We start from the raw sequence: 16,836 nt of genomic DNA on the forward strand, positions 1-16,836 counted from the left end.
CGCCTTGGCCTCCCAAAGTGCTGGGATTACAGGCGTGAGCCACTGCACCCGGATGCGTTGAGTTTCTTTACTTGTGTGGTCGACTCTCCCACCTCACTACTACCCACTTCTCCTCTGTCTTCTTGGTTGATTTCTCTTCTCATCGCTTAGCCCCTGGATGCTCAGGTTCATTCCTTGGACCTCTCCACTGCCCTTTCTGTCCCTACTTCTTCCTTGGGTGATTTTATCAAGGCCCATCACTTGAAATACTAAGCATATGCTGACAATTCTCAGATTATATCTCTAGTCATGACCTTGTCACTGAACTTGAGGCCTGTACATCCATCTGCCTTCCTGACGCCTCCCTTGTGTGTCTGTAGGCACCTCATGCGTGACCAGGCCCGGCGGGAACTCGTGATTCCCCAACTCCCTCCCCATCATTCCTCTTGCAGGCTTCCCCCTTTCAGCAAGGACCAACTTCATTCTTCCAGTTTCCAGGCCAAGAATCCTGGAGTCATCCTTGACTTTTCTTTCTTTCCGATTCCACATTGGGCCTGTGAGCAGATCCTTTCAGCTCTGCTCCAAGCCAAATGTGGAGTAGGAAAGAAAGAAAAGCTCCACAATATCCCTCAAATCCAGCTACTTGTCACCAACACCATTCTTGTCACCCTGGTCCAAGCCCCCAGCATTGCTCCCCTGGACTTGTGAGTTGCTGTCTGAGTTGTTTCTATGCTTCCCTGCTTACGGACAACATTCAACAAAGCATCTAATGAGCCTAGGTAGATGTAAGTCAGATCATGGCTTTCCTCTACTCAGAATCTTCCAGAGGTTTCCCATCTTACTCTGAGTAAAGCCCTGCTTCCTCTCTGTGGCCCATAAGGTCCTGCCTGCAGCTGTCCCGTTGCCCCTCTGACCTCATCTGCATCTTCCTGCAGGTCCCTCCACCTGCAGCAGACAGGTCTCCCCGCATGGGTGGCCCCAGGGCCTTTGCACTTGCTATTCCTTCCTCTAGCACTCTACACTTCCTCTAGGTCTCTGGGGAAAGATGACCTGCCCAGAGAGACCCCTGCCATCACTGTACAATAGCCACATCTCCTCTCCACCCCCACCACCTACCATTTAACTCTGCCACATTTTTCTTCATAGCGCTTACTACCCAATACAGTTTATATTTGTTTATTTCTCCCCCACCCCTGTCACGCTGTTCATGTGAGCTCCATGAGGGCAGGGATTTGTCCATCTGGCTTCCTGCTGCATCCCAGTACTTCGCCCAGCATTCACCCAGCGTTTGGTGAATGAATGGGCCTTGTGTTTCCGGGGACAGACATGCCCACCAATGAGTAGCATCTTTTACAGGGCACTGACTGATGTCTGTGTGTGGGTGGTGGGAGCCAGGACTGGATGAGTGGAGGTACAAGCCTGGTGTGATTCCAGGCACACTGTGAGCATTCTGGTTTCTTCTTTGTGAACCCGAGAACCGGAAATCACAAGGCATACTGGGGGTGGCTTGAAATTGCCATGGCCACGTGGAATGGTGGGAGGGGAGAGGAAGCCTCCTTATCCACAGGCATAGATAGGGCTGTATTCAGGTATTGAGAGGTGACACTCATGGCTGGCGAGAGGGGGCGGTATTAGCTCTTGAGGGAGATGGTTATGGGAGGTACACAGAGTACTCAGTGCAGAGCTTCTACGAGCAAAACATTCCAGAAGTCAGGGGAAGGCTGGGTGATTGTCCTCCAGGACCCGTCCATAGCATCTGCCATCTGTGTACACTGCAGAGGCCACCCTATGCCCTGCCTTCCTTAGGAGCCTGCGAGAGGATAACAGTAACGAGAGCTGGTGTTTGTGGATTGCTTGCTGCGCACCTGGCTCTGTCAAGGGAAGGCTGGGTGACTATCCTCCAGGTCCCATCCATAGCATCTGCCGTCTGTGTACATTGCAGAGGCCACCCTATGCCCTGCCTTCCTTAGGAGCCTGCGAGAGGATAACAGTAATGAGAGCTGGTGTTTGTGGATCGCTTGCTGTGTGCCTGGCTCTGTTCTTTTTTTTTTTTTTTTTTTTTTTTTGAGAAGGAGTCTCGCTCTGTCACCCAGGCTGGAGTGCAGTGGCCAGATCTCAGCTCACTGCAAACTCCGCCTCCCGGGTTTACGCCATTCTCCTGCCTCAGCCTCCCGAGTAGCTGGGACTATAGGCGCCCGCCACCTCGCCCGGCTAGTTTTTTGTATTTTTTTAGTAGAGACGGGGTTTCACCGTGTTAGCCAGGATGGTCTTGATCTCCTGACCTCGTGATCCGCCCGCCTCGGCCTCCCAAAGTGCTGGGATTACAGGCTTGAGCCACCGCGCCCAGCCAACCTGGCTCTGTTCTAAGGGCTTTCCCTCTCTTTGCTCATTCTGTTCTCATCACCTATTATTCTTCCTGTGTTTGTAAATGAGGAGATGCACAGAAAGTAGAAACAACTTATTTGAGGTCACATAACTGGTGAGTGGCAGGCCTGAGCCAGCCGGTCCGACGCAGAGCCTGCCTTGGTACAGTTGCCCTGAGAGGGTGGAGGGCAGTGTATTCTGCAAGGTATGCACTCCATCCAGTGTGGGAGGGAGGCAGCCTCTTCTCCATTTACTGACTACTGGAAACTGAGTGCCGGGCCAGAGCAGGAGGGAGCCGGGGGTGCCTGGTGCCTTTCAGAGAGCTGCTTCCTGCCTGTCGTGACTTCTGGAGCTTATTGGAAGTTTATTCCAGGGCAGACATGGCCCCCGGGGGATGTCCGGCTGGAGCATAATGGAGGCTTGGCTGCCCCTTGGGTGCCCGTGCTGCTCAGATTTCGTGTCTGGGTTTGGTGTGGCATGTGCTGTCAGGGTGGTGGGGCAGAGGCACTGCGACCGGCCCTGCTCCACTCCTTCAGCTGTGCTCCTCGCCTTGCGGGTGCTGTCAGGCTTGGCTATGTTCATTGTCTCCCCTCCACCCACACCTTCCAGGGCATAGCATGATGGCCCCGTCCTCCTCCTGCCGAGTTCATCAGACCCTCTTTGGGCCTCCTCCTGTGCCTTTTTGGTGCAGAACTGTCTCAGCCTGGCCAGGAGTGACAGCAGGGAGCAGGGCTTGGTTTTGGTGATGGAAAGGAAGAACCGAGAGGTGTTCCCACCTGGTGTCAGGTTTGATGGTCTTAGGTCTCCCCACTGCTTTCCCTCCCTACCTGCTCCCATCCCCAGCCTGCAGCCCGGCAGCTCTGAAGGGAGGCAGAACAAAGAGGGTGGCTTTCATCAGACACAGGCTTTGTGCTCATCCCAAAGCCTCTAGGAGCCTTTGCTTTGCTGATGAGGACAAGCAGGCTATCCGACTGTGGACTCTTTTCATCCCTCGAAATTTAACAAACTTTCCTTCATGTGCCAGTTTTTTTTTTTTTTTTTTTTTTTTTAAATCCCTGTCACTTGCCACTTAGGAAAAAAAAAAAAAGTATGGAAAAAGACCAAAACCAGTCCAGTAGTTAGCGACCGAGGGGTCTTGCATGGTACTGAATGATTAATTCTGGGTGCACATGTTTTGTTTTTCCTCTTTTCATATTTTTGCCTTGGGGCATTTTGGGTGGGGAAGGGAGGGGAGTCACAGATGGCAAAATTGATGTGTGAGTTTTCTCAGATTCAGGCAATTTAGTTCATTATTTTATAAATGGCCTCAAAAGTCCAGTGGGAAGGGGTTAGGGAACGTGTTAAGGAATAGACACAAAAGCCAGGTGCAGTGGCGCAAACCTTAATCCCAGCACTTTGGGAGGCTGAGGTGAGCAGATTGCTTGAGCCCAGAAGTTCAAGACCAGCCTGGGCAACAAAGAGAGACCCTCTATTTATTTTAAAATATAAAGTTGGAAAAAAAAAAAAAAAAGAATGGACAGAGAGCTCGGCAAGCATCATCTTCCTTCCTGCCACTCCACACAGATCTCACTGCATACCTGAGGTTAAATCTCCAATTGTCTGGGCAATGCCCCCTCCCCTTTACCTTTTTTTTTCTCTATTTTCCTTCCTTCCTTCCTTCCTTCTTTCCTTCCTTTCTTGCTTCCTTCCTTCCTTCCTTCCTCCCTCCCTCCCTCCCTCCCTCCCTCCCTCTTTCTGAAAAAAAAATATGGGGTCGGCTGGTGTGGTGGCTCATGCCTATAATTCCAACATTTTCAGGTGGATCAGTTGAGGTCAGGAGTTCGAGACCAGCCTGGCCAACATGGTGAAACCTCGTCTCTACTAAAAAATACAAAATAGCCAGGCAAGGTGGTGCGTGCCTGTAGTCCCAGCTACTCAGGAGGCTGAGGCTCGAGAATAGCTTGAACCTGGGAGGTAGAGGTTACAGTGAGCTGAGATTGCGCCACTCCACTCCAGCCTGGGCGACAGAGCAAGACTCTGTTTAAAAAAAAAAAAAAAAAAAAAAAGATGGGGGTCTTGCTATATTGCCCAGGGTGGTCTTGAACTCCTGACCTAAGTGATCCTTCCACTTCAGCTCCCAAAGTGCTGGGATTACAGTCAAAGAGCCACCTCACCTGGCCATCTTTATGTTTTAAAGATGGATGAGCAGTTCTTATAATGAACAGAAATAGGGGGAATCCACATCATTAGTATAATTTTTTTTTTTTTTTTTTTAGCACAGTGATGCTGCTTGTTCTAAAACTTGGTGGAGAATACTGTAGCATTATCTCAGTTGAGGAAAACAAATATTAAATCTTAACTTCCAAACCGAGAGTGGGGTTTTCCCACCCTCAGGTGGCATATAAGACACATGAGCAGGACTTCCTTGATGACATGCCAGTGTCTGTGGCTGCTCCATTCCAGGACCATGGTCACCCTATAGCTCCCTGAAATACTGGGCCTTGTCTGCTTCCAAGTTTGGGTTTCAGTGTCTGTAGCCTTGGGCCATGCTTTTAAAGCGTAGGAGGCTGAGCCCCTAGGGAGGGCTAGGGCTGCCCTGAATGTAGTTTTTTGTTTTTTGTTTTCTGCCACCTTTCTTCCCACCTGAGAACTGAGCATGGTTCTGTAAGCGGGCTTCCTAGTAGCCCACTAGTAGGATCTGAGCCCTCTGTTCCCCCAGCATCCCAGGAGGTCTTTAAAACAGAGAAGGTGGGCTCTGCCAAAGGTGATAGCACTCTGCAACTTTCATGCTGTCACCTCCTTCCTCATCTCTGCAGTTCACAGAATTGAGTGGCTCTCGAGTGCAGGCTTGCCCACACCCTCCGACTTCCCTCTGCAGCCAGCACAGGCATGGGTATGGAATGGGGTCTATGAAGCCACAGCTCCTTCTCTTTCTTCCCACTTGGGTGGAGGTGGCTCAGCTCAGAATGCCTGTTGAGTGCTGTCTCGGTGTGGGGAGGTAGGCAGGGAGGAGATGAGCCCATTCCCAGGGAACAGAGGCTGGGAAGCCGTGGCCCAAGCCAGCCCTGCTCTGAGACTTCTTACCCTTCCAGAGAAATGGGTTCTGCCTCTTGTCTCCTGCAAGCCAATCCGGCTTCTCATGTGCTTATCCAAGGCCACCACCTTCCAGGGCCAGCTCCAGGCCCCTGCCTCCATGAAGTCCTCTCTGACTGCTCTTCCCTGTGGAGCCAGGCAGCAGTATTGTGTGTAGGATTTGAGAGCACAGGCGCTGGAGTAGACTGCCTGGGTTTGTATCCTGTTTGCGCTCTTAGTAGTCCTAGCACGACCTCAAGCAAATTAATTTTTCTAACTCTTAGTTTCTTCTTCTGTGAAATGGGACTAATGACAACCTCTGGGTTGTTATGGAAATTAGTGGAGGCAATACATGCAAAGTGCTTAGCACAGTCCCAGCATTTAGTAGTGCTTAGTACCTATTAGCTGCTATTATTTTTCTTGAGAGTGCCATATACAGTGCAGTGGTTTGCTTGTGGATTGTGTGACTTGTCACTCTAGTACAGCTTTCTATGTAGGTAATTGAGGAATTGAACAGCAGGATTGGAAGGGCCCTCTGCAGGTCTGGACTGAGCATAATAACAGCAGCTAACACTTAAGAGTACCAGCTATTTGAGGTGCTGTTTCAATCACTTTTCACAAACAGGTAGAATATCCCTTATCTGAAATCCTTGGAACCAGAAGTGTTTTTGGGTCTTGGATTTCTCCAGATTTTGGAATATTTGCATATACATAATGAGATATCTTGGGAGTGGGACCCAAGTCGAGATGGGAAATGTATTCGCGTTTCGTATACACCTTATATACACACAGTGTGAAGATAATTTTGTTTTTCCTTTGAGGAAGCAGAATAAACTGTATCCTGTGCCTGCATTTTGACTGGCCCATCACATGAGGTCAGGTGTGGAATTTTCTGCAATGGTGTCATGTTAGTACTCCAAAAGTTTCAGATTTTGGAGATTTTTGGATTTCAGATTTTTGGATTAGGGATACTCAGCCTGCATTAAATCAGTTTATCCTCAAACAGCTCTAAGAGATAAGCACTTCTATCATCCCATTTTACTGATAAGTATGTGGAAGCACAGAGAGGCAGAGTGACTTCCCTAATGGCACACAGCTAATAAGGGGCTGGGCTGGGAGCTGACTCCAGGCAGGTTGGCCCCAGCTGTGTTGCAGTCATTACTGTTTGGCTCAGAGAGAAGGGCCTTCTTCTGAAGGTTACTTACAGCAGATGAGTAGCCTCCACGCTCTTGAGCCTCTGGCTTGCCATTCTTTCTCCCGAACCTGGCCCAGTGCCATGCTAGGCTGGGGGCACGTGTTAGAAACCTGGCTGACACATGCGAGTCTGGGAGCGATTGGGCACCTTCGGTCATTCTGCTGTAGGCTGTGGTTCCTCAGTGTGAACTGGAGGAGGGTGGCAGGATGTGGCAGGTGCCCTGAAAGTGACTGTCCTCCTGGGGCCCAGTCAGCACTTCCTGCTCTGTCTTCAGGGACCCCAGAGTCCAGAGAGTAGCAGCTTGCTTTCTCCCTCCCCTTTCCCTGGGGATTGAGGTAGGGGGTGCTGGCCTCCCCGTGACCGCGAGCTGTCAGCTCTCTGCCTTCCTGCCTGGGCCCTTCTGGAGGACAGGGAGAACTCTGTGTGCTGGTTCAAGGCTGGAACAAGTTCCTTCAGCCACTGTGAGCTTCACGAAGAGGAAGCGTGAGTCACCAGGGCCTTTACAAGCTCCAGGTGAATGGAAGGGGTGTGTTGGGGGTGTGCTTCCATCTCTCTTGGGCCCCATGGGCTGTGGGAGGGGGCCTGGGAGGGCTGATGCATTCCATTATTGTTCGGGTGATTTTTACTGGAAGTTCTTTTGAAGTGGTCTTTGTGACCCAGTGGTGCTGAGTCACAGGGTAAACAGAATTAGCAGGGGCCGGGCTCTTGGAAAGGCCACAGACAGTGCCTGTGGGCCAATCCCAGAGGGTCACCGGGCTGGCTTCCTCCCAGTGGCTTTCTTCCACCTCTCCCAGGGTTTTGGCTGCAGCTTCCATGTGCATCCCACCTGTGGACTCCAGCTCTGGGCCAGTGTGTAGAGCATGTGCCCTAGGGGCTTGTGAGAAATGCATTCTGAAACCCCACCCTCGTCTGCTGAATAAGTGCTTACATTGCCCAGATAGTTCCTTTGATAGTAAAGAATCTCCTTATATCATGCTCTGGTCCACATGTCCACATCTAAACTTGGCCTCAAGCTCCGCTTTTCTGGAAATGTTTCCATATCATCCAACTCTCCCTGGGTCTCATCAGCACCTCTGCACGGTACTTGGTAGCTTGCATGAGTTTGTGGTCGGTGCCCTCCTCTCGTGTGTGTGTGCGTACGTGCACGTGTACACATACACACACAACAGGAGGCTGATCCTACAGTTCCCCTTAGCTCTGGGCACTCTGCGAGGTAGAGAATGTCCCTCCACACTGTTTCTCCTGCCACAGCAGCCCATCCTAGGTTTCAGAGCAGGTTGGGTGGAGGTGCCTTCAGGAGAACCTGGGGAAATTGTCTCCTCCTGGATTGGGCTGTGGCAGAAGATGAGGAGCACCAAAGTATGCTTGGCCTAGATGGGACTCCTGTTGACTCCAAATTTGATGGCGAAACCCCAGAGGTAGATGATGCCGACACCTGCCCCTCAGCCCCGTGGAAGCAACTGGCCTTGAAAGGACACTGTGTGACTTTGGGGGATAGTGGCTTCTTTTGCCTTTTCCTGACAGTTCTGACCACGCAGGCCTTTAGGACAACAATAACCGCAGAGACAAAGCATAACTGAGACAATGTCGTCTTTGGGCCTTTTTTCCCCCTTAATGACGTCCAAGGCTCTGGGAACATTGTAAAAACTGGGTCCTGTCCAATTTTAACCACTCCCCCCACCAGCTCCTAGGAGCCCTGCCAGCTCCCTGGGATGGGGGTGGGAGTGATGCCCAGAGATGCACATAAAGATGTCACGCTGCCCTGGTTAGGCCCCAGAGGCCAGTCAGGGCTGCAGGGACAGGGAAGAGGAACAGAACGTGTTGCTTGGCCCGCGGACTCCCCCAGCCAGGGAGGTAGGTGGGCGGAGAGAGGGAAGGGTGTCTGCCAAGCTTAATTAACAGTGGAAACTCGCCACGGGGGAGGAGAGAGACGATTTGAAGAGGAGGGGCAGTTTACTGGAAGATGGGGCGCTGCCGATGCCAACAGTAAGAAAGGGGAGCATTCCAGCAGCGGCATCCGGAGTGCAGGCTGCCAGTGTCGTAAGCCGGGATGGGTTGAGCATAGAGATTTCTGGAGGTGAGAGTGGGGGAATTTATTTGTGCCTGCTTTCCTGAGTAGACGTCTTCCAGAAACAACCTACCAACCTGCCAGTGGTTAGCCTTCCTTGCCCCCATAAAGAAAAAATACTATTTAAAAAATGGCAGTTGAGTTTAGAAAATAGACATTGTGTTGGGTTCTTGTTCTTTCAAGATATCAATGGATTGCCCAAATTGCATTTGACTTTATTTCACAGATATTGAAGCAATGTGTAAAGTGTATGATACAGAAAGAGTGATGGGTTAAACAAACGTGTGACGCAGGCCAGATGTGGTGGCTCATGCCTGTAAATCCTAGCACTTTGGGAGTCTGAGGCCTGGTGGATCCCGAGATCAGGAGTTCGAGATCAGCCTGGCCAACATAGCAAAACCCCACTCTACTAAAAATAGAAGAAATTGGGCGGGCGTGGTGGTGGGCGCCTGTAATCCCAGCTACTCAGGAGGCTGGGGCAGGAGAATTGCTTGAACCCAGGAGGTGGAGGTTGCAGTGAGCTGAGATCACGCCATTGTACTCCAGCCCGGGCGACAGTGCAAGACTCCGTCTCAAAAAAAAAAAAAAAAAAAAAAAAGGGGGTGTGATGCTTATTGTTTTGTTGAGACAAAAATGCAGAGATGTTGATTGTACAGCAAAACTAATAGTGCGGGTTGGACTTCAAATATGGGAGGTGGAGCATGGGTTATTCATTTTTTAGCAGGATCATAGAATTTCAAGACTGAACTGGGTTTTCTGGTTTCATCTCCCTTCAGATGTGCAGACTTCCCCATGACATCCATGCCACTTGAGTGCTGGGTCTCCCTCACTCCCTCACCCCTTCACCCCCAGGCTTTTCATACCTGGCAGTGCTGACTGTGGCCATCCAGACCTGTGTGGAGATGCAGCTTTCTCCAGCATCCACCTGCTGCTCCTGGTTTGGCTGCAGGAGGCCATCAAGAACAAATTTAATCCCTTCTGACAGTTGTATTGAGGGACAAGACATCTACCCACTCCCCAGTCATCCTCTTCAGCCCATGCTCAACGCCTTCAGATTCTTCAGAGAGTCTCTGAAAATGTGATAATGAGGCTACTGGTCATTGCGAGTCACGCCTGTCCTAGTGCTTGCCATTACCAAAGTTGCTTTTTGCTTGGTTGTCTCTTTTTTCTCTCCCACTTCATTTCCTTTTCTGATGGACACACCTGCTAGCTCACCTGCCTGCAGTCTGTCTCTCTGCCCTCCTGCATGGTCCTCACCTCCCCAGCAAAGTCTCCCTGCTTTCCCCTCAAGGTCTCTCCTGTCCCCAGGGGCCTCCCACCTACTGTGCATCTCCCTCCCCCTGCTCCTGTTTACCCCCATTTCTTCATTTCTCCTCTTTCCCGTTCAAAGAAGCGTGTAGGGTGGGTAGTCAAGAATTGCAGTGGAAGAGTGTTTTTTTTTTTTTTTTTTTTTTTGAGATGGGATCTCACTTCGTTGCCCAGGCTGAAGTGAGTGGCATGATCATGGCCCACTGCAGCCTTGACCTCCCTGGGCTCAGGTGATCCTCCCACCTCAGACTCCCAGGTAGCTGGGACTAGAGGTGAGTGCTGCCACGCCCAGCTAATTTTTTGTATTTTTTGTAGAGATGGAGTTTCACCATGTTGCCCAGGCTGGTCTCAAACTCCTGAGCTGAAGCAATCTGCCTACCTTGGCCTTCCAAAGCACTGGGATTATAGGCGTGAGCCACTGCGCCCGACTGGGAGCCCTTAAATTTGGTCCCCACATTTCTGGCTGTGGAGCCCAGGATCTCATTAGTTCTTGGCAGCTTTCTGACACTAGTGCCCTAAGGCTTGTTCAAAGCCCTTATTGCAAAAATTCCGTCTCCAACTCACCCACTTGGCCTGGTACATACTGCTCTTCATTGTATAGTTCTTTTGGCTCCAAGAACAAAACACTGGATTCGTCCTTGTTTTATTTGACCTGCCATCTCTGTGTGTTATGCTTTGTCCACTCCCAATTTAGTCTCTGAGTCAGTTTGCCCTCCCTTTTAATTTTATGTCATCCATAGTCTTGATGAGCAAAGCGTACCTTCTGTTTCTGTTAATCATGGAAACGTAATTGCTGAAATGGGATGGGAGAGGGACCTTATAAGCCATCTGGTTGAACTCCTTCATTTTGCAGACCAGGAAACAGAGTTCCAGAAAACAAAAGCTACTTGCTCAGCACGACCCAGCTATGGGCACCTACATAGAGATAGGTTCAGAAACTGGGCTTCCTGGTGCTGGGAGGGTAACATCTGGTTTTGAAAATATTTGAATTCAAACCAAACCAGAGTGGTTGTGTGTCCACAACCAGGAATTAAGTGTGGACAAAAAAAGTGCTACCCTCTGACTTTGGTGATGGTATAATTGCTTATCATTTTAGGAGTAACTTTTAATAAGGGGGCAGATGCTAACTGACTTCTTAAGAACTGAGCTTGAATACAGTTAGAACCTAAGAGCAGAGCAGTCAGAGAAAGAACAGATAGTTCAGTTGTGTAATTTCTGCTCTGTTACCCCCTGCATGAAGCCAGAATCATATTGATAGAGATCTGTAGGAAACCCTCACACCTCATGTTTACCTGGGGCATGTCACTACCTTGCTAAACCTTTCCCCAGATGTCCCAACAAGAAGCCAGCTGACTGACTCCAAGTTCCTCTCTGCCCGCCTGCCCAGAGCAGGAGGGGCGTATAAAGTGAGGTGGGAGGCCTGGCAGAAACACCGAAGTCCAGATCTGCTGAGCGTGCCTCCTCTGCTTGGCCCCTGGATGTGTATTTCTAGTGCCTGGTGCATGTGACTCTCATGGCCGGGCATTGACTGATGATCAACTGGTCTGACAGTGGCTTGGGGTGAAGACGAGTGACCCCTTGGGATTAGTAACACGGTCTCCCCTCTTTCCCCAGGTTCTACCTACAGCGTCCTGTCCACCATGCCTTCAGACTCAGAAAGCAGCAGCTCCCTCAGCAGTGTGGGTGAGTACTGCCTTCTGGGGAGGACACCGGGTAGGCCAGGGGTCTGGGTGGAAGCCGGGACAGCCGGGTTCATGGGAGAGGAAGCTGGTTCTCCCTTGTCAGATTACTCACAGGATCATCTTCTGTTGATTTCATTTACATTTTCTCCATCAGCAAAAACCCATTTCTGATGTTAGAAGGGAGGTGGGGAGGTGAGTGCTGGGAGGCACATGTTTTGCCATTGTTCACTTTGTCTGGGCACAGAGCTTCTAGGGGAGCCTGTTGTCCCACTATCTCCACCTCCACCCTAAAGGCCTCGTAGTAACTCAGTGACCACTGCCCAGGAGACTCACCCGTTTTGGAGTTTCCTTGGGGATAGGCATTGCCAGTCCACGCTGAATTGGGTATGTTTCTCTGAACATGGGTTCCAGAAAGCCCATAAAATGAGGCCAGCCCTTTTCTGAGTTCACTGAAGTCCAGCAGGAAGGCCGCAGTAGTCTCAGCCTTCCCACACCTCTGTGACCCATTCCCTCTGTTTTAGCACCTGTAGTGGGGTTTCTCATTGCCTGATCTGACCATGATGGATGCAGACACCTTCAGTGGGGAGTTCCAGCGTCTTTTGAGCCTGAAGTACTCACAGAAGTCATCTACTCTGACTATTTTCTTTTCCCCCTGCAGAGAGATGGGGAAACTGACATTCTGGGAGGGGAAGTCACATGCCTGAGATTCTAGGACTAGTCAGGATGGTTCTTTCATATGTCAGTTCACATCCTGAACACCTCCAGTGTGCCAGAGGTGGGCTTGGGCTGTAGTGGCAAATTAGGCAGATGTGGGCCCCACACTCCTGGATGTTAGGGTCTTTTGGTGGGAAACTGTTAAATAAGTAGCCACAGTAAGGGAAGGCAGTGTGAAGAGAGGGAAGACAGTGACCAGCGGGGGAGTTCCATCTTAGTTTTCTAGGACTGCTGTAATAAAGTGCCACAGACCAGGTGGCTTACACAGCAGAAATTGATTGTCTCACAGTTTTGGAGGACAGAAGCCCAAGATCAAAGTGTTAGTGAGGCCACGTGGGCTGAAGGTGCTAGGGAGGGATCTGTCCTGGGCCTCTCTCCTCCCTTTGTGTGGCTTGCTGGTAATCCTTGGTGCTCCTTGGTTTGCCAACATCACACTGATCTCTGCCTTTGTGTTCACATGATATTCTCCCTCCGTGTGTGTCTGTCTCCAAATTTCCCATTTTAATAAGGATACTGGTCAGATTGGCCTAGGAGCCTGCCTTACCGGCAGCAAGACCTCATCTTAAATTGATAATCTGTAAAGACTGTTTCACCATCAGCAATAACTGCCGTGGGCTGAGCAGCATGCCTCTCAGGACTCCCCTTTTAGAATGCAGATGTGCCTCGGAAAGGTAATGCTTTGACCTTTCCAAATAAGGTTCACATTCACATTTACTGGATTGGGACTTTAGCATCTTTTGGGGGGCCACAATTCCACCCATAAAAACACAGTTCCCCCCATAACCCTCATCCTGTTTAGGACTCAGCGCAGGCCCTTCTGAGACTGCAATTCAAAGCTCCTAACGGTATCCTATTACTTTGTTCTGCCTGCTTTTGGTGCCCGGAGACACATCAACGGAATGATGAGATTGTTGGAATTTGGAAGGTAGGACTCACCCTTCAGGAAGTGCATGGAGTGGGACAGTCAGGATCAGTAGATGGGGAAGGCGAGGCTTTTTAAGGTGGACTGGGTAAGCCCTGAGCATACTCCTCTGACCTGTCTAGTTTTTCACCCTTCACCAGTATCTGTCTGACAGATTGCGATCAGCAAACTCATTCCCATCGGTATTTCAAGGGTTAAATCGTTACCTTTCCTAGGCACATGTGCATTCTAAAAGGGAATTCTAGAGAGGGGTATTGCCTAACCCATAGCAATTCCTGCTGATGGCGGAATTCCCAGCCTGAGTAGGAAGATATTTCTTGGGCAGCTGGACCCCAGCATACTCTGGAAGAAGCGTCATTGCCGTGACCCACCAGTTGGTTCTGCACTCACCTGAAGCTGGCTCAGTCCTTGCGATGGAGCAGTCAACAGTATGCCCATGCTCTTTCTGGGCATCACAGGCAGGCAGAGGGCAGTGCTCTGATGTGTTTCTTGGAGCAGGCTGGGTCTGTATTGTCTGTGTCTGGATATTTAATGCTGAAATAAGTGGTTGCATCCCTTCTGGGCAGAGCCTCTTGAATTCACAGGGTACCGAGTTTTGCTTCTCTTGCTTTTCTGCTTGAGGTTGCTGTTGTCCTTTGGGTGCAGGCATCAGGGAACACCCACTCATACCACCTTAACCAATCAGGAAATGTATGAGCTCTCATATGAGGCTGTGCTGAGGTCAGCCAGTACCGGGGGATGCAACTCTGTCCTCCTCTGTACATTGTCTTCCCACAGACATGGCGGGGTGTCTGTAGCAGCAACTCCAGCCATCACATCCAGACCTGACAGTGTCCAGGTCTGCGGTGTCCAGTATGGGCGCCACTAACCACAAGTGGCTACTTAAATTTAAATGAATTAAAATGAAATTTAAATTTCTAGTTTCTCAGGCAAATCCACCACATTCCAAGTGCTCTGTAGCCATCTGCGGTGAGTGGCAGAAGAAGGTGGGGTTTTTATGAGCAAAGGAACCTGTTCCAGAGTCCCTCAGTATGGCCTCCTCTCAGTGACCACAGTTGGCTGCTTGTTCGTGCCGAAACCAGTGGCTCACAAAGCCTGGTCCCTGGACCACGGGGACACGCATTAGAGATGCAGGTTTGAGCTTCCTCCCATCCCTGCTGCATCAGAAACTCTGAGGGTTTCTACAGCTTACTAACCCTCCAGTTTGAGATGGACTGGCCCAACCTCATCCCTGGGAAGGGAACCAGAATGTCTGTACCAGGCTTGCACCAGTCCCTCGGGGTGGAATGCCTGGTGGGGCTGGCCCTGGGAGCACTCCAGCACCTGCCAGGGAGTTCCTGCTGGCTCAGCCACACCTGATGAGACGCAGAAGTCTACAAGCATACATTGCCCTGGCAGGAGGGGCCACTGGTAAGGTCACATGGTGATCTTAGGAACCTGAGGAAAGGCAAGAGCAAGATCTTTATTAAAAAAATCACCTCCACTTTCCCATTTACATCTCCCTAAATGGAAATGGCTGGGAAAAGAATGGCAGGTTGTATTCAGCATGAGAGGAAATCGGAGGCTGAAGCCTTGGGCGTGTAGACAGCATTCTCTCAGGCAGTCTGTCCGGTCTCAGATCTCCATCCTGGCCCTGCTCAACTCACCTTTGCCAACAGCCTTAAGGGCGGCAGGTCTTTGTGCCAAGGCCTCCTCGGGCAGTTTTCATGGGTTTTCATCAGCTAAGCACACACAGCTTCCCTGAGGCCCTCCTCCCCTGCCTCCTGCGCCTGTTGTGACCTACCCCCGACCCTACCCTGTGGATCTGCCGGGGACTGCGCACTAGTTTCAGGCAATCAATACTTTTTTCCTCCCCATTCATCCTGACCTAATTTCTCAGTAGCCTTTTATTTCTCATCTTGGAAAACTGGGGAGGTTTTAAGGAGGAGAAGAGACATTCTTGGGCATCTCTTGTAAAGCGAGCTTTAAATTCCATGAAGATTGAAATAGCAGGAGATTTCTTATTAAATGGAGAGGTCTCCAGGCTTATTGGCAGGACAGAGAGCTGGAGGGCTTCCCTCGTATCCCAGGGAAGATTCCTTGAAAGTGCTTCTTCTGGTTGACAGGGGAAGGTGGGGTGAGCCATCAGGGAAGTGGGGGCTGCCCACTGACACCCTGTGACCTCTGATCCTTCATTCCTGACCCAGACTTTTGGATCAGGGATAACCGTTTGCAAAGCCAATTTATCAGAGATGGGAATGCCTCCTCCTCGTGGGGCAGGTGTTTGATACTCATAGGGATCGCAGTGAGCATGGCCCCTAATGTTATCACACTGCCAGGGAGACAGGTACTGTCTGGCACAACTGGCTATTCTGCTCTGTGTAGAGCAGAAAGAAAGAAGTAACTCAGGGGAAGAAGCAGTTAGTTCTGATGAGGTGAATCAGAGAAAGTTTCCTGGAGGAAGTGGCCCTTGAATTGGGCCTTCTAGGAAAGGTGCTCTGGACTCAGACGCAGCTGGGAAGTAGTTGGCCATGGCTGCTTATGGTGGTTTGGGTTCTGAAAAGCAGACCCTGAGTCAAGGGTTCGAAAGCAAGTCTTGGATCTGGCTGGAGATCTGGGGCCTGGACTTGCAGCATTGGAATCTAAGCTCCTTTCACTCCAGGCTGGGGAAACACTGATCTGGAGTCACATACTCATTGACTAAGGCGGGGTGTCTCCCTTTGGCCTTGATTGTTGATGACATCAACGGGGGATTCCTTTAAAGGCAGTGGCTGCTGGATAGCCAGTAAAACAAGGGAGAAATAAGTCCATTCTGGCCAGCAAATGCAACTTTCGTTGGGAACAGAGGTTCTCAAACTGTACCAGGCATCAGAATCTCCCGGAGGGCTTTTACAACACGGAGTGCTGCAGGGACTTACTGCCAGGGTTTCTGATTCAGTGGGTCCAGGTGGGACCTGAAATTTTGCCTAGCAGGTTCTCTAGTGAAGCTTAGGTGCTTTAAGAAGCACTCGTTCACCCCAGACAGGGCCTGGGTCTTTCCTGGACGGCTGTGGGTGTCCTGAGTTGTAGGTGAGGATGACTTGGTGCTCTGATGACTGTGCTCTGCCACTGCTTTGCCTCTCCCTGGTAGCCAGGGCCTGGAAGTGGCTAGGAAGTTTACCTGGACATCTCTCTGGCTCCTGGAAGCACAGGCCTACAGGGCCTAGAAGCAAAGATGAGACCTGCCCAGCTGTAAGACCAAGGAGGTGCCTCCAGGGTCAGTGGGAGCATGACAGTGAGGGAGCCCAGGACAAATGGTGGTGGCTGAGAAATCCACCTAGCCGCCAGTCCATTTGCTGAGCCTCGGTGGTAGTGACAGTAGCAGCCAGGGCAACTGACACAAGGAGCTGAGGATTCCTGTGATGGGAACACTCCCTTCTGTCCTCCTCCTTACACCCAGGTCAGAAGGAGGCTGGCTGTCCCGAGGTCTTCATGGCTGGAGACTGTGATGGGTTGTGTTGGCATGGCTCTGAGCCCCTTCCTTCTGTCCTGTTTCCTTCTCTCCTCTCTCCAGCTTCCTCCTGAGCCAGGGCTG

At 50.7% G+C, this 16,836-nt stretch overlaps 1 protein-coding gene across 3 annotated transcripts in view; it reads left to right on the forward strand.

The window, feature by feature from the left end:
• The window catches only part of DLG5 (discs large MAGUK scaffold protein 5), a 136,609-nt gene that overhangs the window by 45,652 nt on the left and 74,121 nt on the right, over positions 1–16,836 (forward strand). For all 3 annotated transcript variants that reach the window (XM_010363236.2, XM_030941011.1, XM_010363237.2), the window contains exon 2: positions 11,580–11,648. In XM_010363236.2, coding sequence (XP_010361538.2) covers positions 11,580–11,648 — 69 coding nt within the window. The remainder of the gene's footprint in view (positions 1–11,579; positions 11,649–16,836) is intronic.

Source organism: Rhinopithecus roxellana, chromosome 11 (genome assembly GCF_007565055.1).
Source record: "Rhinopithecus roxellana isolate Shanxi Qingling chromosome 11, ASM756505v1, whole genome shotgun sequence".
NCBI classification, from domain to species: Eukaryota; Metazoa; Chordata; class Mammalia; order Primates; family Cercopithecidae; genus Rhinopithecus; species Rhinopithecus roxellana.